At 38.1% G+C, this 21,288-nt stretch overlaps 1 protein-coding gene across 1 annotated transcript in view; it reads right to left on the bottom strand.

Moving 5' to 3' along the window:
* Positions 1 to 21,288, bottom strand: part of Naa15 (N-alpha-acetyltransferase 15, NatA auxiliary subunit) — a 71,527-nt gene that overhangs the window by 26,363 nt on the left and 23,876 nt on the right. Inside the window, exons 2-10 of the mRNA XM_057756923.1 lie at positions 18,052 to 18,136; positions 14,736 to 14,840; positions 12,510 to 12,667; positions 11,496 to 11,630; positions 9,735 to 9,888; positions 8,895 to 9,014; positions 5,041 to 5,136; positions 4,812 to 4,918; positions 2,047 to 2,119 (exon numbers count right to left, since the gene is read on the bottom strand). Coding sequence (XP_057612906.1) covers positions 2,047 to 2,119; positions 4,812 to 4,918; positions 5,041 to 5,136; positions 8,895 to 9,014; positions 9,735 to 9,888; positions 11,496 to 11,630; positions 12,510 to 12,667; positions 14,736 to 14,840; positions 18,052 to 18,136 — 1,033 coding nt within the window. The remainder of the gene's footprint in view (positions 1 to 2,046; positions 2,120 to 4,811; positions 4,919 to 5,040; positions 5,137 to 8,894; positions 9,015 to 9,734; positions 9,889 to 11,495; positions 11,631 to 12,509; positions 12,668 to 14,735; positions 14,841 to 18,051; positions 18,137 to 21,288) is intronic.

A 21,288-nucleotide genomic window follows, 5' to 3' on the forward strand; every position in this document is an offset into this window, starting at 1 on the left:
TAACAAAAGGAAAGGGCTGGGTGTGGTATAATTCAAGCACTTAGGAGACTAAAGAAGGAATATTGCTGAGCTGGCTATTTTATGTCACCTTGACACAAACTGCATGATTTGGGAGGAGGAAACCCCAATGAGAAAATACCTCCACAAGAGTGGCCTGTGGACAGGCCTGTAGTGCATCTTTTAAATTAGTGATTGATGTGGGAGGGCCCAGTCCACTGTCAGTGTTCCTACCCAAGGAAGGTGGTGCAGTGGTACATAAGAGATCAGGTTGAGCCTTAGGAAGCAGGCCAGTATGCAGCCCTCCTCCATGACCTCTGCTCCAGTTCCTGCCTCCAAGCTATTTGCTACCCTACTCCTTCTTGATTTCCCTCAGTAATGGAGTATGACCTGAGAGTTATAAACTACAACAACCCCTTCTCTCCACAAGTTACTTTTAGTCATGGTGCTTATCACAGCCAGAGAAATCCTAATACAACTGTCATGGGTTCCAAAATATCTTGGATTATAAAGACCCTATCTCATGAATCTGGAAGAAAGAAACGAAAAAAAAGAAAGGGAAGGAGAAAAAAGGAAAGGAGAAAGGAAGAAGGGATTGAATTAGAAGAGAGGGAAAGACAGAACATAAGACAACTGAAAATATGATGGTAAACTGGTTATTAAGAATTAAAGACATATTTAGTTTGTGTGCATGTACACTTATTTGTGTGTGACCCAATGCACATGTATGTGGAGGACAGAGGACAGTACTGTGTCATTTCTCAATTGCAAAACACCTTGTTTTTAAGATAGGATCTCTCACTGGGACTCAAGGCTTGCAAACTAGGCTAGGTATGCTATCCAGTAAATCTTAACCAACACTGGGAACATAAACACGTGCCACCAGGCCTTGCCTTTTTTTTTTTTTTTTTTTTTTTTTTAATGTGAGCATTGAAATCAAGCTGGGGGAGGAGTCCTTACACTTGCCAACAAATACTTAATGGACTGAGCTATCTCTGTATTCAGGAAAGTACTAATTTGTAAACATAATGATGATATCATCCTGGTTTGTGATTTTTTTTTTTTTTTTGAGAGGGGGACATGGAATACTTAAGATTGAACTCCATGGCCTGGTAAATCACATCAAGCAAATACTCTACAACTGAGGTGTATCAGCAACCCTCTTTTTCCTTCTTTTTTAAAAATTTTGATACAAGATCTCACTTGTGCAGAGGAATTGAACTTCTTAAAAAAAATCTCCTGCCTCAAATACTGAGTAGATGGGATTACAAGCCCATGCCATTAGGTTGAAATGATATTATAGTTTTGTTTGAAATAAAGTACTTAAGATATGTTGAAAAATTCATGGAATAATGTAAACTTTGGATTTAAGAATAGAAGGAGGCTCAGAATAGAAGAAGATGGCTCAGAGGTTAAGAGCACTGACTGTTCTTCCAGAGGTCTTGAGTTCAATTCCCAGCAACCACATGGTGGCTCACAGCCATCTGTAAAGAGATCTGGTGCCCTCTTCTGGCCTGCAGGCATACAGACAGACAGAACAATGTATACATAATAAATAAATTAATTTAAAAAAATGTTAAGAATAGAGGGAAAGTCAGGCACATGTCTTTAATCCTAGCACTCGTGAGGCAGAGGCAGGTAATCTCTGTGGGTGTGAGGCCAGCCTGGTCTACAGATCAAGTTCTGGGACAGCGAGGGCTAAACAGAAAAACACTGTCTTGAAAAACCAAAAAAGAAAAATAAAAGTAAAGAATAGAGGGGAGTAGTTAGGCTATGATGATATGTTTAGACATGAATTTAAAATTATTGCAGCCAAGTGATGAGCAAATAGAGGCTCATTGTATTATTCAATCAAGTTTTATAGATCCTTTAAATCTGACATAGCTTTCATACCAATAAATTAATATGATTCTTAATAAAACATCATAACATGGTGTGCAATTAATGGAACTTCATCATAATAAAGAAATTAAATGCATCATACTTGCTATCAAAATAAACAAGACTAACCTGAATAATTTCATAATCTATTAAAACTTATGTACTTACCCTTGGGGTTAAATAAGCGACAGCTTTTTAGAGAGGTTTCATAACCAACTACTAGTTCTTCTACGATTGCCACCTAGAGTACAAATACGACCACATTTTAATGAAAGAAAGTTACTGCTCTTGTGAAAAATGTGTTCCTTATATAAAGGACTAAATAAATATTTCAACACATATCCCCTCCCTTTATGAGTATTTTAACCTCTAAACAAAAAGCTGTAAAGTCTCAGCCAAGCAGTGGTGGCACACACATTTAATCCCAGCCTTCAGGAGGCAGAGGCAAGTGGATCTTTGTGCGTTTAAGATCAGCCAAGTATACTGATGAGTTCCAGAGTAGCCAAGCCTATACTGAGAAACCCTGTCTTTAAAATAATAAATAATAAAAAAATCTAAAACTGATGATACACATTAATACTCAATCTCCTAAAACCTTACTAAGTCCCTTTCCCTGACAGAAAATAGAGAATCATCAACTAAACCAGCAGTTGGTGAATGTTGGACAGAAATAATGTTATGAGTAACACACATCTAAATTAATTTTTATCTTAAAACATGTAAAGAATACCAACAGTCATCATCTGTTCTTTATGATCAAGAATTAAATGCCATGATCTAGCACGGTGGCACGTGCATATGACGGCAGCATGTGGAGGCAGAAAGATCAAGAGTTTGGTCCAGGTCAGCTCCAACTATGTAGCAAGCCTGAAACTTGTGACATGAAGCCTGGTCTCAAATAAATAAAAAGAACTAAAGGCTAGAAAAGGGCATTTTTCTTTTTCTTTCTTCCTTTCTTTCTTTGGATTCTTTCTTTTTTTATCGTTTTTATTGAGCTATATATTTTTCTCTGCTCCCCTCCCTTTCTCTCCTCTCATGGTCCCCATGCTCCCAATTTACTCAGGAGATAGTCTTTTTCTACATCGAAAAAGGTATTTTTCTAAGAGTCTGGTAAATGAATCTTCTCATAATTTAGGAGAAATACCACTAACCCTGAAGCCCAGCAAAGTGGGGTGTTTAAAGTTCAGGAAAATACCTGTCTGTCCAGGTTGTACTTTCTCCTAAATTTTAACTATACTTCTGGCTTCCTCAGAGGCATGGAGTACTTTTATTTCATTAATTCCCCAATTTAAGCAAAGAACAGTAGTAGACATCTGTAGTCCTATTCAAGTATCTGAGGCAAGAGGATCAAATGAGCCCAGTTATTCTAGCCAACTTGAGCAACACAGCGCAATACCTGCACCAAATTTAAAACCAAAATTTAAAAACAAAACTTGATTAACTCATCCTTAATGATTTCTGTTACTACAGAAACTCTTAAATGGCCCGCAAACAGATTATTACAGTTCTCTTTGTGAGTAGACTGTAGGCATAGCATGGTCACAGCCAGGTTACTCTGGTATACCTGTACTCTCCTCCCAAGTCAGGCTACACACTTATACCAAGATGGACTATGATGTCCCCAAACTGTTTAAATTAGATGCATTTAGTAACAACTGAAAGAACTATCATAATGCAGAATTTAATTCAATATTATATAAACTTAGTACAAGTAGAAAATTATCTCTATAATTATATTATGTAAAGATTAGAAGAAAATTGTGGAATTGTATACTTAAGACTGCTTCACAAACAATTCTCACTGCTCCAAAACTAGAATAGGTTAGATTTTATGGATGTGACCTATGTAAGAAAAAAAAAGAGAAATCAATAAAGCCTGTATCTTGGGCTTTTCCACAAAAGATAGCCAATTACATGTACATTATGAGTTGTCCACCTTTCTAGTTCTTTTCAATGTCTTTCAAGTTTTTAACCCTAGCTTGGTGACATTGTTGTTGCAAGGAAGCAAAATATAAAGATTAAGATACCCTCTTAAGGGGCTGGAGAGATGGCTCAATGGTTAAGAGCATTGCCTGCTCTTCCAAAGGTCCTGAGTTCAATTCCCAGCAACCACATGGTGGCTCATAACCATCTGTAATGATGTCTGGTGCCCTCTTCTGGCCTGCAGACACACACACAGACAGAATATTGTATACAAAATAAACAAACAAATAAATAAATAATTATTTTTTTTAAAAAAGAAAAAAAAAAGATACCCTCTTAAAAATCACTTGAAGGCTGGAAAGTGGTGGCACATGCCTTTAATCCCAGAGGAGGCAGGTGGATCTCTGTGAGTTAGGAGGCCAGCCTGGTCTACAGAGCAAGTTTCAGGACAGCCAGAGCAGTTATACAGACAAACCACGTATCAAAAAATAAAATAAAAAAATTTTCTGACAAAACATGTTTACTGAATAAAAATGGAGGATTACAAGGTTAAAATTTAGTTTCAAGGAAAAGAAAAAAATCACTTCTGACTTCTAACAATAAGAAAGGTTAGAAAAAAATGTTAGCTGTCAGCCAACCAATGCCGGTGCACACCTTTAATCAGAGCACTTGGGAGGCAGAGGCAGGAGGATCTTTGTGAGCTCAAGGCCAACTGATCTACAAGAGCTAGTTCCAGGACAGCTAGGGATGTTACACAGAGAAACCCTGTCTTGAACCCCTCCCCTCCACACAAAAAAAGGTTAATATGAGCTAATAGAAAGAAAGCAAATCCTGGAGTCACTAAAGCACCAAAGGGTAAATAGACTACAAAAGAAGGGTATAGAAAAGCATTCCCACCAGAAGCCAGGAGACTAACAGTGCTTCACAAAACACATAGTACTGGACAGACTATGAGCCTGCACACAGACCCTGAGCACAGAGAACAAACACATCATGGTTGTTGACTTTACCTTCTCTTTATCTCTGTATAAAGATCTCAGAGTATTGAAGACAGGTGGACAACCCTTACTGAAATTCATCCTTAGGAATCTATCCAAACACTCCTTAAACTTCTCTCCTGGAAGAGATAGAGTCTGATGACAACTCTAACAATGCATACATTGGCCTTCAGATACATACATATTCATACTTAAATCACAACAGCGTTTTCTTTTCTTTCTTTTGCAATTCTCTACTTACCAGATAAAAAGTTTAATGGTAGCCTTCTTGGCACCAGCCCCCTGGGGTACTTAGTCCAGGCCTCCTCATAAATTTTTAGCCGTTCAAACATATTAGCTGTAGAAAAAAAAGGAGAGAAAACTTTCTTTTTATATGTAATTACAAACTGCATATTTCTACCCAATTACAAGTTTTCTAAATAAAAATTACAATTGGCTGGGTGTGATGACATGCACCTTTAATCTGTCAGAAGCAGGTGGATCTCTGAGTTTGAGGCCAGACTAGTCTACACAGCAAATTTCAAGCCAGTAAGTTACATAGCAAGACTCTGTCTCAAACAGAAAAACAAAAGGGAAAGTTGTACAAGAAAATTATGTGTAACTTTGTCAATTAACTATATCAACAATCATTTAAAAGTATTTCCAATTATTTCCATATTTTAAAAGCCTATTAGCCATACAAAGTAATTCGAAATCTCAGGACTCCGTTGTAAAAAACTTAGTTACTGTACATGGCTTCCTGAGCTTTTCCACTCTAACTCTCCTTTGATTATTTGGAATGTGTGGATCTGTCCTTTATTTCCATGTCTTCATATTTTATGTTTTTTTTTCTCTCAGCAGAAAGCCAGTCCTTAGTTTAATCTACCTTTTCCATTTTTTTGATGTGTCCTAACCTGATCTGTTCAGATCTTTACTTCAGGAATGTGATCTGTGATCTAGAATTCTCCAAATTGAGATCCCAGCACCCACTTCAGGCAGCTCACAGCTGTCTGTAATGCAGATCCAGGGGGACACAAAGCCCTCTTCTGGCATCCACCAACATCCCTTCTCCCACATACACACATATGTATCGTTTTTAAAATAATGTAACTTAAGATTTTTATTTCAGGAGGGCTGGTTAAGAGCACTGGCTGCTCTTCCAAAGGTCCGGAGTTCAATTCCCAGCAACCATATGGTGGCTCACAGCCATCTGTAAAGAGATTTGGCGCCCTCTTCTGGCGTGCAGGCATACATGGAGGCAGAATGTTGTATACTTAATAAATAAATCTTTAATAAAAAAAAAAGATTTTTATTTCAGTAAGTAGGCTTTTCATTCTCAGATTTCTAATAAATATTTCTTGTAACTATGTTTCACGGCCATAATTCCCTGTCTTAGATTATCTCCATTATCTAATATGGAATAATGATGTTCCTATGAAAGTATAAGTCCCTGGTTAAAGTAATCACCAGCAAAGGTTTCTCCTATATGTAGCAATGACATCAAGAATGGTCCACTACACCAGCCTTAAAAGGAATTGAGTAAAACCAGATTGTGTGGGTGAAGTTTTCTTATGTGGTGTTTGTTCTTTTGTTTTTTCAAGGCAAGGTTTCTCTGCATAGCCTCTTCATTCTAAGATGTGGATTAAAGGCATGAACCACCACACTCAGCTAACGTATTATTTTTGGTTATCATTTCTATTCTCAGTATCTGGAAGATCTATCTCTCTAATAGTAGTCTATGCTGAGGCTTCCCAGCTTGCAGATGCCCCTAAACCTTTCTTCTTTTTGCACTTTAGAAACTTCACCTGCTTTGTTCCCTGTGTCAACTTCTACTTTAATGAACATAGGTTATGTAAGGCTGTTGCTGATGTTGTGATTTCTCTTGCTTTTTCAGTCCATTTATGGGAGAGAGAAAGAGATGGAAATTTAACACAAAACCATGATGCATGTGAAGCATGCCGACATTCATACAGCTGTACGAACTGCCCTGCCTGCCACAGCTGACCAGAGGTTCTAATTGTTTCTTCTCTCAGAAAGACAGGCCCATTACAGTAAGGAAATTTACACTTCCCTTTCATGATTTCAAAGTTAGTACGCATTTATCCTTTTTTCCCCCAGAAGTTATTTCTGGCTGGGTATGATGGCGCATGCCTTTAATATCAGTACTCAGAATGCAGGGGCAGGCGATCTCTGAATCTGAGGCAGCCAGGAAGACACAGTAAGATCCTTTACAAGAAATAAGTTATTTCAAATCCTTTCTTCATTTCTTTCTTTCTTTCCTTCCTTCCTTCCTTTCTTTTTTAAGACAGGGCCTCACTATGTCACCCTTGTTGGCCTAAAAATCACTATGTAGACAGCCTATCCTCAAATTCAGAAATCTGTCTGCCTCTGCTTTCTAAATACTAGGATTAAAGGTATGTGTTACTGTGCCTGGCAGTTTCTTTTTCTAGCTAAAAGAACTCATGGTGCTAAAGAATGGCTCTATGGTTAAGATGCTCTTTCAGAATACCTGGCCTTGATTCCAAGCACAGCTCACAACCATTTTAATTCCAGCCCAAGGAGGTCTGTCCACCACGGGTATCAGGCATACTAAAAGTGGTGCACACACATATATGCAGGCAAACCATTCATATACACAAAAATTTAAACTTATGGCAGTTACTTATTTGAGTGTAGTATGGTGTGTTTTGGGAGAGGGTGTACACACATGCATTAACATGCCACTGTATACATTTTAACGTTACAGGTTGGGAGTCAAGTCTCTTCTTACACCACGTGAGTCCCAGGTACTAAGTTCAGATCACACTAGGCTTGTAAGTACCTTTACCCACTGGTCATCTCACTGGCCATTTTCTAGCAATTCTATCATCTTTTTTTTTTTTTTTTTTTTTTTTTGGTTTTTCGAGACAGGGTTTCTCTGTGGTTTTGGAGCCTGTCCTGGAACTAGCTCTTGTAGACCAGGCTGGTCTCGAACTCACAGAGATCCGCCTGCCTCTGCCTCCCAAGTGCTGGGATTAAAGGCGTGCGCCACCACCGCCCGGCTATCATCTTTTTTTTAATGGATCTTTTTTTATTTCTTATTGTTTATTTACTTTATTTTATGTGCACTGGTGTGAAGGTGTCAGATCCCCTGGAACTGGATCTTCAGACAGTTGTGAGCTGCCATGTGGGTGCTGGGAACTGAACCCGGGTCCTCTGGAAACAGTCAGTGCTCTTAACCGCTGAGCCATCTCTCCAGCCCCAAAATGTATTTGTCATATTCTTTTTATTATTACTATTATGTGTACATTGTTCTGCCTGTATTTCTGCCTGCAGGCCAGAAGAGGGCACCAGACCCCATTACAGATGGTTGTGAGCCACCATGTGGTTGCTGGGAATTGAACTCAGGACCTTTGGAAGAGCAGGCAATGCTCTTAACCTCTGAGCCATCTCTCCAGCCCCTCTATCATCTTGTAAAAGTAGATTTCAGAATATTCTCAATCTTTTATATAACTAAGAAGTATACTTGTCCATTTAAATTTTGGATCTATTCTTGTTTTGCTATTATTTCTGGGTATCAGCATGTAAAATCTGGCTTTGAACCTACTTTTTCAACCTAGATTGGCCTTAAACTCAAAATTTTCCTACCTCATCCTCTCAAGTACAGAAGTTATAAACATGAACTAAAAGAAAATTAGCATGTTAGACTTCAAACTAATTTGTGTTTCTTTTATTTGGTTAGTTTTCTAGAGACATAGTCTCACTATATAGCCCTGGCTGGCCTGGAATTCACTTCCTAGGTACTGACTGAAGATGTGCCTGGCTCTAGATTCTGTACAGCCCTAACCACTACTTTTCTAGCTGCACTTTACAAATAGACAAATAGTTAATAAAACATACATTAAGAAAAGGACATGGGGGGGGGGGGGGGAGACGGGCTGTGGTGATGCACGCCTTTAATCCAGGCACTCAGGAGGCAGAGGCAAGCAGATCTCTGTGAGTTTGAGGTCAGCTTTGTCTCTACAAAGAAGGTTCCAGGTCAGCCAGGGCTAGACAGAGAAATCTTGTCTTGCACATACCCTCCCCCAACCCCCGCAAAAAGGAAAAGGAAAGGATGAAATCAGTGGCTATAAATACCTGGCTTCAGTGCTTTTTCTAAGCCTTTGTAATAGGCCCAATTTTCAGGATTCCTCTCTTGTAATCCTCTATAAACATCAGCAGCATCTTCCAAACGACACAACTGCAACAGAAGTTCCCCTATTTAACAAAAAAGATAAAAATTAAAATACTCCAGCCCCATCCATTACGTATTTTATAAGAACTAACATAAATATGTACTACTGAAAATAAAATCTGACATACAGTACTTACACAGTAATTTTTCATATATATATATATATATATATATATATATATATATATATATATATATATATAATTACAATTATCTCCTGTGTTTTTGACCAAATCCTGTAGGGATTTCTTTTCCCCTTTTTGTAATACTGGAAATTGGAACTTAAGGCCTCACACATGCTAGGCTAGTGCACTACAACTGAGCTACATCTCGAGCCCTGTATTTTCAATACAGGGGTAGTTTACAGAATGAATGTTCACATTGGGTGTTAGCCTAACCCTGTAGTCTCAATTACTCCCAGTTAGAGAATAAGGACCACTGAGCCCAGGGGTTTAAGACCAGCCAAGAGGGCAAAGCACAGCCCCCTTTAAAGACAATCAAAAACAGAGAAACATTTTACCAATGTCATTTTATTAAATGATTTTTTTTTGTGATTTTCCTCCTTAATCAGCAATGCTCATCATTTAATATATGATGAGAACTTAAATTCTATAAAATGCATGAATGATACATTTTCCCATCATCAATAAGATGAATTATATATGACTGTCAGCAGAAAATATGAATTTTGAGCCCACTTTTGGCTATAATTAAAAGTTACAATGATATAGTTTTTAAAGTACCTTTAGTTTCTTCTACAGCAAGTTTATCACAAATCTGCTTTTCATAGGTACAAAGATGTTCCAAGGCTTCTCTATAGAGACCTGCTTCCCGAAGAACTTGATTTTGATATAAAAGGAGTTCACTATATTCATAATCCACTTTATCAGGAGATGTCTGTGTGTAGACACAAGGAATGCAAACAGTAAGAATTTTATTTTTGTATTGGAAAATAATTTACACACCTCAAATAAAAAGATAATACCTGGTTAATAGCAATACATTAAAATTCCTAAATATTTGTTTAAGAAATAGTAAACAAGTAGCAGCTCATAATAAACTGATTAAAATAAGCCACAAGTTCTGGTATACAATAAATAATGAGTCGAGCAATGGTGGCTCACGCCTTTACTCCCAGCACTCAGGAGGCAGAGGAAGGCAGATCGATGTAAGTTCGAGACCAGCCTGGTCTATAGAGTGAGTTCCAGGACAGGCTCCAAAAAGCTACACAGAGAAACCCTATCTTGAAAAACCATAAATGAATGAGTAATAAGTAAGTAAATAAAAACGAAAAAGGGGGAATCTGCCAGCAATAAAATGCAAATAAGAAATCTTGAAAAAAATATAGTAGAAGTGAGAGAATCTCTATTTCAGAGATGCCATTTTAACTGTTGAACCAGGCAGTGAATGCTAAAGGCTAGTGGTCAAAATCTGATGACAGGTGAGCTATTTGGTCTTAGATTGTTCATAAATAAAAAGCCGGGCGGTGGTGGCGCACGCCTTTAATCCCAGCACTCGGGAGGCAGAGGCAGGCGGATCTCTGTGAGTTCGAGGCCAGCCTGGTCTACAAGAGCTAGTTCCAGGACAGGAACCAAAAGCTACAGAGAAACCCTGTCTCGAAAAATCCAAAAAAAAAAAAAAAGCAAAACAAGTTTACAGTTGCAAATACCACCCTAACACAGTAATAAAATAGAACGGATAAATTATGTACCAGTTGATTTGCTGAACTGAGAAGCAACCATCATTAGTCTGTGAATTTCTGTGCAAAGTGTAGTTTTAACTAACAATGAGGAAAGGGAAGCAAATCCAAACTCAGGAACATTCCAAAAACATTACTGTATGCTCAGCATAATAATTAACAGCAGAAAATATAAACTATTCATTCATTCATCTAATGTGCATTGGTGTTTTGTCATGGGTGTTGTGTCTCCTGGGACTGAAATTACAGACAGTTGTGAGCTGCCATGTATCCATGGGAATTGAACCCTGGTCTTCTGTAAGAGCAAGTCAGTGCTCTTAAACACTGAAGCATCTCTCCAGTCCCCAAAATACAAACTCTTTAAAATTATTTCAGATAGACTCCAGAGAAATGATCACTACATGACAGGTATGCTTTAAAATCAGACAAAGTAATTGAAAAAAATTATTAGAAAAAAATTAAGACCATTTTCACTATGTACTAAGCTTAAAATAAGTCTAATTTTGATAATATGTGAGACCACCTGCAGTTATAACAACTACAGTAATCCTAAGGAGCACTAAGAAGTATGTAAAAGAGTAACCATACCTGCAACCGTTTAATGAAAAAAATGTAAGCGTCAATATTAGCCACAAATATTTTAGAGTACATTCCTATAGTTTTTTTCTGCTACTCTTTCAATTGAGAACAAAACTGAAGCTATTTCCAAGTAAAATGCTAGCTAAATTCTAAACTTCTTTTAGCTATACTTAAAATCAGATACAATAAAAAAAAAATCAGATACAATAAGCTGGTTTCTTATTACCTGCTGTGTTTTCCTAAATTCTTCTAAAATTTTTGCTGCCATTTCATAGTCTTCTAATAAATGATAAGCAATAGCATAACCAATCCATGATGCTCTCTGTGCAGGTCGAAGCTGAAGCAACTGGTATCTTGTTTCCTTCACGGGGCAGAAGAAAACAAAACTTATGCTTAGGTTTACAGTTAAATGGAATGCTTCTCTACTAACTAGCACACAAGGCCTTCAGGGCCTTAAGAAAACAAGATTGGCTGAGCAGTAGTGGTGCATGCCTTTAATCCCAGCACTTGGGAGGCAGAGGCAGGAGGATCTTAGTGAGTTCCAGGGCAGTCAGGACTATTAGACAGAGAAACCCTGTCTCGAAAAACCAAACAAAGAACAAACAAAAAAGATCACATTAATCTGTTTTAAAATTATTCATTCTGGTAACTATTTTCAAAAAACTTACTTGTATAGAGACAAAGAAATGAGCTAATCTTACAGTGTTTATTAACTTGATACCAGATATCCTTCTTTATTTTCTGATCTCCTCGACAAAATCAGCAAATGAAATTCTTTAGAAAGTACACCCTAAATGTTTATAGGGCCTATAAAGAAAACAGCTTGGCAAAACACTAACAACCATGAAGAAACAGAACATTAAAGACGAAAAAAACCACTACTGATTTAAGGGTTAAAGAGAAGCTACTAAACTGTATTAAATCTCAATATAAAGAGACAACACAAACTTAAAAACTTACTTTACAGAAAATTACAAAAGACTATATAGTTACAAAATAATAATAGCAACATTCTATCTGGATGTTAATGTTTTACAAAATGAGTAACAACCTACACAGTACTCCTCTATCTCACAAAAAAATGATGTTTTTAAAATCTAACTGTTCCAATCACAGGTATAATCACTAAGGGGGCAGCCAGTTAAATTTCTTTCAAAAAATGGAAAGAAAAATTTCTTTATCAGAATATAAGTCCTAAGTAACAAGTTTTCTTATAAAATAAAAAACATATTTTACTTACCCTATAACCCTCAAGATCTCGCATTTGAATCTGTAGTAAGGAAAGGTCTCTTAAGATCTGAAGATTGTCCTTATCCCACTTCAGTGCATTTCGGTAGCACTTAATGGCTTCATCATATTTTTTGTCTGACCTTTGAAGAAGGCCATAAACATGCCAACCTAAAGGAACTTAGTTAAGGATACAACCTGCATGTCAAGAAATACTATTCCCGTCGGGCGGTGGTGGCGCACGCCTTTAATCCCAGCACTTGGGAGGCAGAGGCAGGTGGATCTCTGTGAGTTTGAGACCAGCCTGGTCTACAAGAGCTAGTTCCAGGACAGGCTCCAAAACCACAGAGAAACCCTGTCTCGAAAAACCAAAAAAAAAAAAAAAAAAAAAAAAAATACTATTCCCAGCCAGGTGTGGTAGCCTTTTATCTCAGCACTCAGGAAGCAGAGAAAAACAGACTTCTGTGAGTTTTAGGTCAGCCAGGGATACACAGTGAAACCTTGTCTACTAAAGGAAAGAGATAAGCAAGGGAATGAACAATTGGTTCTAAGAACAGCTGGTCACGGTGGTGGTGCACGCCAGAGGCGTGCTGATCTCTGAGTTCAAGGACAGCCTGATCTACAGAGTCCCAGGAAAGCAGGGGCAAAGGGGGATGGGGGAAATATGAACGAGAATAAACTATAAAAGGAGGTCATACCTCACCTAGTATAAACTTTTAATTGTATCACCAATCACTCAAACCTACCAATTCCCACCCACTCTTTTACAGGGTTTCTTTATAGCTTTTGGAACCTGTCCTGGAACTCGCTCTGTAGACCAGGCCGGTCTTGAACTCAGAGATCTGCCTGCCTCTGCATCTTGAGGAAGTAAAACCAGAGCAAAAAGCTGTATCTAAAACACACTGTTAGCCCTGGCTTTCTTTTTTTTGGTCCTCTGATTACTCTTCTTGACAGACTTCTGCTTTGCAGGATTAGTAGTCCTTCTTTAAAAATCCAAGTTCTATATACACTCAGAATGCTCTCTAGAGCTAACTAGTACTTTACTTCAACAGACTATTTACTTCACTTGTACTGTCCTAACAGACAGTTAACAATTGAAAATGTACGAAATAACTCAGCTCTTAAATTATGCTAGCCCACGAAACACATAAAGGTATCCTTGTTAGAGACTGAAAACTACCAAAGCACATTTTTTTTCTGTTTTCCACCATATACTTCTACTCAAATACAGCCCTTATCAATCCCTTAAACAGAAGACAAATTTTGTTATATATTAAGTCACTACTACCAGAAGAGTATGAATATTCCCATTTCACAAATAAGGAAATTGAGGCCTAAGATAACAGAAAGAGGCTGAGCAGGGTGTCAGGTCCAAGTGAAGCTCGTTACACACTAAACCTCACAACCTCTGCTTTTACTCAGTATAGTATATATAGTATATGGTTCTTTAATATTCCTTATTTATAGAGCCTCTCTAAGCGTGAGGTGGTAGTGCATGCCTTTAATCCCAATACTCAGGAGGCAGAGGCAGAGGGATCTCTGTGAGTTCAAGGCTAGCCTAGTCTACAGAGGAAGTTCCAGGACAGGCTCCAAAACTATACGGAGAAACCCTGTCTCAAAGAACAACAACAACAAATTAGCATCTCTAAAGTTATGGTCATGGATGAATGAAATCAACATGATACTTGTCTTGGACCATTTAGACTGCTATCATAAGTAATATATTATAACTTACTTAAAATAGGTAGTTTATAAATGAAAGAAATTTGCTGTTGATACTACTTCTGCATACCCATTATCTAGTGAGTCTGGCTCTCTCTTTCACAGATGGCATATCCTAACTGTATCAGCATGTGGCCAAAGGGACTTTTATACAAATCTTATTCCTGAAGGCTCTATCCTCACACCCTAACCACTTTTTAGACAACCTTACTCCTAATACCATCACTCTGATGACTGGGCTTCAACATGTGAATTTAGAGGATATAAATATTCAAGCCATAGCAATATCCCATCCCAAAATGAGAAGAGCTTCCATAGATACAATATCTAACATGTACTGTTAAAATGTAGTGGGTATATGGGGGAGAGGGGAGAGTTTCCTGAATGATAGTTGCAGTTTTCACTTTAAGAAAAAAATCCTTTCCTCATGGTAATAGGGATCTACACTTCTTGACTCCATTCGTATTCTTATGTCAAAACAGCCTACTCAATCTTTAAACACAATTCAAAAGGATACACACATGACTTTTCAAGTCATTTCTCAAACCTCTGCGAACCAATTCATAAGCTTCTTCCTTTTTTCCCAGACAGTTCAATGTTAATCCTTTCATAGCCAGGGTTTCTGGTTTAATAACAAAGAAAAAAAGAAGGTAGAAGAAAGTAATCAATAAGAAATAACTATAATTTCATGCAAATACTACAAACATTTCAAGATTAATAAGGCGTTTCCAGGTCTGTACAGAATTAAAGTACTTTCAAAAACCAATAAGGCAAGTAAGCAAAAACCTCTAGATTCTACTCTTACAGGCTCTCAGAGATTTTTTTTTTAATGAATAAATATAAGAAAAAAAAGCCTCACCAGGCATGGTGGCATTTATCTTTAATCCCAGCACTTGAAGGCAGAAGCAGACAGACCTCTTGTAAGTTTGAGGCCAGACTGATCTACAAAAAGATAAAAACACAAAATGCACCTACATCTGACTAAGGCAGACTATCTAGTAATAACCATTCTGTTGGCACTCTTAGGGAAATTCATGAGATTGACTATATACCTAATCCTTTAAAACAGGAAATACTATCTTGAAAACAGACTTCATTTTTATGAACCTATGCTATATGAAGGGTAAATCAATTCTTCATTAAAACACACATAAATTATCTACAGCTCTGATTTTGTGTGTATTTATGACTTGTGCGTTTGAAGTATTGAGGTCAGAGAAGGACCTTGGGTTTCTGTCCTTACTTTCCACCTTGTTTGAGGTAACGCCTCATTGTTATTTGTAGTCGTGTATATGCCAAAATATTTGGCCTCCCAGCTTCTTGAGATTCTCCTCTCTGCTTCCTATCTCCCCATAAGTGTACTGGGATTACAAGGGTGCACAGTACTTTGCCTGTCTTTTCTTGTGGTTTAGAGGAATTCAAACTCAGATCTTTATGTTTGCTTTAGCGGGTACATTACCCACTGGCATCTACACATCCCCTACATTTCTGATTTTCAGAAATTTATTATTGAATCTTTAGGATTACTATGACTAACACAGTGAAACATGTCAGAAGCTCATCATCACCGGTTAAGAGTACAGTGGTGGTGGAGAGATGGTTCAGTAGGTAAGAGCACTGGCTGCTCTTTCAAAGAACCCAGGTTCAATTCCCAGCACCTACATGGCAGCTCACACCTGTCTATAACTCCAGTCCTAGGGCCTCTGACACCCTCACACAGACAAACATGTGGTCAAAACACCAATGCACATAAAGTAAAACTAAATCTTTAAAAGTAGGATTTTTTCTTTCTTTTGTGTGTGTGTGGGGGGGGGTTCAAGACAGCATTCCTCTGTGTAACAGTCCTAGCTGTCCTGGAACTTGTTTTGTAGACCAGGATGGCCTCAAATTCACTGAGATCCGCCTGCCTTTACCTCCCAAGTGCTGGGATCAAAAGCATACATCACCACTGCATGGCAAAAGTGAATTAATTTTTAAGAAGAATATTATGGGAAATAGTGAACTTTTCAAAAAAGGAAAGTATTCCTAATTTTTATAATGCATAATCCTATGACAGTTAAAACAGAAATATTACAATTTACCTAATTTTTTTTTTCAAGACATGGTTTCTCTGTATAGCCTTGGCTGTCCTGGAACTCACTCTGTAGACCAGGCTGGCCTCAAACTCACAGAGACCCATCTACCTCTGCCTTATGAGTGCTGGGATTAAAAGCACCACCACCTGGGGATTTGCCTAATTTTTAAGATCAAATTTTAGATATAGCCAGGTGGTGGTAGTGCAACCTTTAATCCTAACAGATGCGTACAGATTTCTGAGAGTTCAAGGCCAGACTGGTTTACAAGACAGAACAGCCTATACTACACTAGAAACCTGTCTCAAAAAAAGAACTATAGGGAAGAATAAAGATATGCATAGGCCCAGATGCTGTTGTGTGCACAAGTAACCCAACCCTTGCACTTAGAAGAAGACGGCAGGAGGGCCATGGATTAAAAACCAGCATGAACTCTGTTCTCACAAACTAACAAATAAAGCCCAAAGGTGTTATCTGTTTAAAAATATTTCCAGTGAATTTGTGATACTTCATATTCAACCTAATTTCAGTCTGTTATGATATGAAGATGTTCTTTCTTCCTAAACTGTTTCAGAAAAAAAAGAGGGAAAACTGCTCTAAAATTATGAGACATGACACTTTTCTGATAATGAAACTACCATGATGAAATCAGGAGTTCTATTACCAGAACACATACTTGAGAAATGGAATATAAAAGAACCCACTATCCAGATAACAACTGAAGATAGGTTTTCTTTCTTTTGTGGGAGAAGGGAGGGAGACAGACAGGGTTTCACTGTTTAGTTCTGGCTGTCCTGGAACTCTCTCTGTAGACCAGGCTGATCTTGAACTCACAGAGATCCACTTTCCTCTGCTGAGATTAAAGGCATGCGCTACAACTGCCCAGCCTACAAATGATTTTTCATAGGATATCTTAATCAAACTCAGAGATCCATCTGCCTCTGTCTCCTGAGTGCTAGGATTAAAGGCGTGTGCCACTACCGCCTGGCTGAAGTTAGGTATCAATAAGAAACAAAGATCAATTTAGGTATTTTTACTCTCACTGATTGTATCTCCAAACTGCAGCATAAGTATATCCTCAAGCATAGGGAAACAAGTACAAGAGAAGGAATGATGAAAACTTAAAGAGTTAAACTGTCATTCTCCCCTTCCAATACAATGTCAATTAATTACTAAATGAGTCATGTTTCCCAAATCTATAGAAATCAGACCCCTCAAAATGCTATTTTCCATTTATTTCTTTACAAGTTCAGTCAGATACTCATCAACTGTTTTACAAGAATCTAACCATCCATCATTATTCAGACAAAAGTTATACATCTGGATGTAAATACAAATGTCTTAAACATGACTCCGTGGTAAGCTAATTAAGATACAATATAAATAAGTAACTAAATGGTCACATTCTGAACAGCTTATGGTAAAGAATAAAACTCTTCAAGCTGCAAGCTCTAAAGTAAAATGTTCTGATGAACATATTAACTAAAACAAGCATCCAGTCTAAATGGGCTCTTCTGCCTTTCCATTGGCTCTACTAGAAGAACTAATACTGAAAAGAAGAAACCAAAACAAACTGAATGCGGAATCATTTTCTTGGTATTTAACTCAAAATGCATTTATTATTAAGTTTTATCTTCTCATAAGAGTTAATGGGATACTCTGGAAAATAAAGACAGCTGGGTAACAGCAAAGTAACAGGGAAGCCAGACAGTCATTCAATTATGCCAAATCTAATTAAAGGTACACAGTATTTGTCCTTACCTCCATGTTCTGCAAATTTGGGATTGGAAAGAATTTGTTTACAGAACTTCAATCCATTTCTATACTGTTTATGTTCATAACATCTCTGTCAAAAAAAAAGAAAGTATGTCAGTTTAACAACAATTGCAGAAACTTTCTAAGTTCATTGTTAAATTTTTATGCTATTAAACAGAATATTATTTTCAGATTCTTCTAAGTCCTCTTAGATACTCACCAAAAGGGGATGAGAACATAATTAAGTGGCAGAACACTTGCCTAGCATACCCAAATCTCTATCCATCACCAAAAGTTGAAATGTTTAAATACAATAATTAAAAGCAGGACAAAATGAAAGATATAGATTTGAAAAATCATAAACTAATTTTTAAAAATCTAGTCAGAGTTTCTCTGTCTGACAGCCCACCCAGGCTGGGCTACACAGCAAGTCAGGGACAGCCTGGGCCGTTACGCAGAGAACTGTGACTCGAATTCAACCACTAAAAAAATATATATATATCTTTTTCCATCTTTCCACACTAAGACAGTGTGTTTCTTCTCCACAGTGAGATTTCCTTTAGACAACAAACAGCTTGATTCTGTCTTGTAACCTGGTCTGCTAACCTGCATCTTTTTAGTAAGAAAATGAAACCATTAGACTTAAAGAGCTAAACTGGGGGCGGAAGGTACATGCCTTTATAATCTCAGCACTTGGGAGGCAGAGGCAGGCAGATCTTTGTGAGTTTGAGGCCAGCCTAGTCTACAAAAGCTAATTCCAGGACAGCCAAAGATACACAGAGAAACCTGGTGTAGGAGGTCCTTCCGAATTTGTGTTGATTTCATCGGTTGAATAAAGAAGCTGCCTTGTCCTTTTGATAGGGCAGCCCTTAGGTGGGCAGAGTAGTCAAAACAAAATGCTTAAAAAAAAAAAGACAGGCGCCATGGAGTTGCCGAAGTCAGACATGCTAAATCTTTCCCGGTAAGCCCATGGCCTCGTGGTAATACACAGATTAACAAAAATGGGTTAAATTAAGATGTAAAAATTAGCCAATAGGAGACTAGAGCTAATGGCCAGACAGTGATTTAATACAGATTTCCGTGTGATTATTTCGAGCATAAGTGGGGGGGGGGGTGGCGACAATAAGCAGCCCGCCAGCCCTGGTGTAATCCAGTCCGCTCCTCCTCATACTACAGAAATCCTGTCTCGAAAAACAACAACAACAACAAAAGATTTCAAGAGCTAGGCCTGCCACTGTGCTGCACTGGTTTCTTTGATATTTTCCTAATCCTTATTTAGGTTCTAGCAGCATCTTGAGTCTTCTGGGATGTGTTTATCTTTCTTTCCAATGTTTAGGATTCCTTTAAATATTTTCTGCGGTGCCACTAAAAGTGATCAAGTAAATTCCTTTAGTGATATCTTTTTCCTTCAATTATGAAGATGACTATGCTAGATCAGCAGTTATTGTCTTTCAGACTGATATATATTGGTCTGTACCTTTTGGATTTTCAGAGCTGAGAAATCCACTGCTATTCTATCATTTTCCTTTATATATAACTTGATGCCCGTCTCTTGCAGCTTTCAAGCTTCTTCTCCCCCCACCCCCATGGTTTTGAGACAGGGTTTCTCTGTGTAGCCCTTGCTGCCCTGAACCTCACTCTATAGACCAGGCTGGTCTCTGACTCCCAAGTGCTGGGTTTTTAAAGGCCTGAGTCACCATGCCAGGCTAGCTTTCAACCTTCTTTGTTCTGTATGCTTCCAATATAATGTAAGGATTTTCTTTTCGGGTTTTTTTTTTCTGTCTGACTTCCACAGGCACCTGCATTCACTTCTCCCTCTCCACCCAACTCACACAAAAAATTAATAAGAAATAATCATTAAAATAATATACTCCTTTAATTCTAGCACTTGGGAGTCAGAGACAGGCAGATCTCTGAGTTTGAACCAGCATGATATATATATATATATATATATATGTATGTATACACACATACATATATACAGCGAGCTCCATTTGAGACAAGGGTTACAACATGAGACCTTGTCTCAAAACACAAAACATAATAAAAATCTTTAAAAACAAGTCAGAGAGGGGGAAGGGGAGGGAAAATGAAGAAAATATAACAAAATAACCTTAAATGATCAACACTCAGCAGGGAGACCTATTCCTAGTTCCAGAATAATTGTGTTTTGGGCAGGACAAAGCCAGTTCATTAAACTGAAGCTAGATATTAAATAAAGCTGCCTGGCACAAGATTAAACCAGTCAACACTCCAGCATGGAGAGAAAAGAGATTTACTCAAGTCCCACATCTAGCTGAGGAGCAGTAGTTAAACACCACTAGAGGGCCCATGATAGACTGACTGCTTCAGGGTACAGGAGCAGCACTAAGTAGACTCAGCTAGTTATGAGGAGGGTGGGAAGGGGAGGGAGATGCTACAGGATGAATTGAAGGAGGGGTTGAGGAAATATATATGATCTAAATACACTGTGTTAATATATGAAATTACCAAAGAAAGAATAATTTTTTTAAAGAAGAAAAAGAGAATGAGGTAGCTGTACGACAATCTTTGTGGTCTTTGCCGGAGCCTGATTAGGTCATTTGGGCAGCCCATCCTGCCTCAGAGTTTGGGGGGGGGGGGCACACAAAGTGTGCCCTGCAGTCCCTTGTCAGGGCGTAGGATAAGGTGTTCCTATTCTGTGCAAGCAATGGGGAGCCAAGTCAATCCTATCTCTTTCCACTTAGGTAGGGTACAAACACTAAGCCTGCCTTGTCCCTATCCTCTGGTAAACAGTGGTGGAACTATCTGTGTGGGTCACCCAGGTCTATAAACTCGACCAGGTTTCTATTTCTTGGGTCACTGTAATTGTTACTCAAAGATTGTTCCCCTTTATCCAGAGGCTTTTTTATAGGCCAGGTCTTAAGCATATAGTCCATGAACCTGCTCTGAGTTACTAGACATGCAAATAGGGACTTTGCATGGCTCTAAGTCGGTTTGGTAAGATGTAGGAGAGGTCTTTTTAAAATAGCTTCTTGTCGCTGCTCAGGTTAAGTATCTTCCCACCACCAACTCTGTATCTCTGCACACCCAGAAGCAGCACAATGCTTTTGCTCTCTCTGCTCTATATGTTACTGAAATATAGCAGAAATGTCCTGTCGTAAGTCGTAAGTCGTAGCTCCAAGCCTCTGTGGCTGCTCGCTCACCCAGTCTGTAGAGCAGAGAACGCCCCAAGTTCTCTGGAATGAACTCTGCACTCACTCT

Source organism: Chionomys nivalis, chromosome 24 (assembly GCF_950005125.1).
Source record: "Chionomys nivalis chromosome 24, mChiNiv1.1, whole genome shotgun sequence".
NCBI classification, from domain to species: Eukaryota; Metazoa; Chordata; class Mammalia; order Rodentia; family Cricetidae; genus Chionomys; species Chionomys nivalis.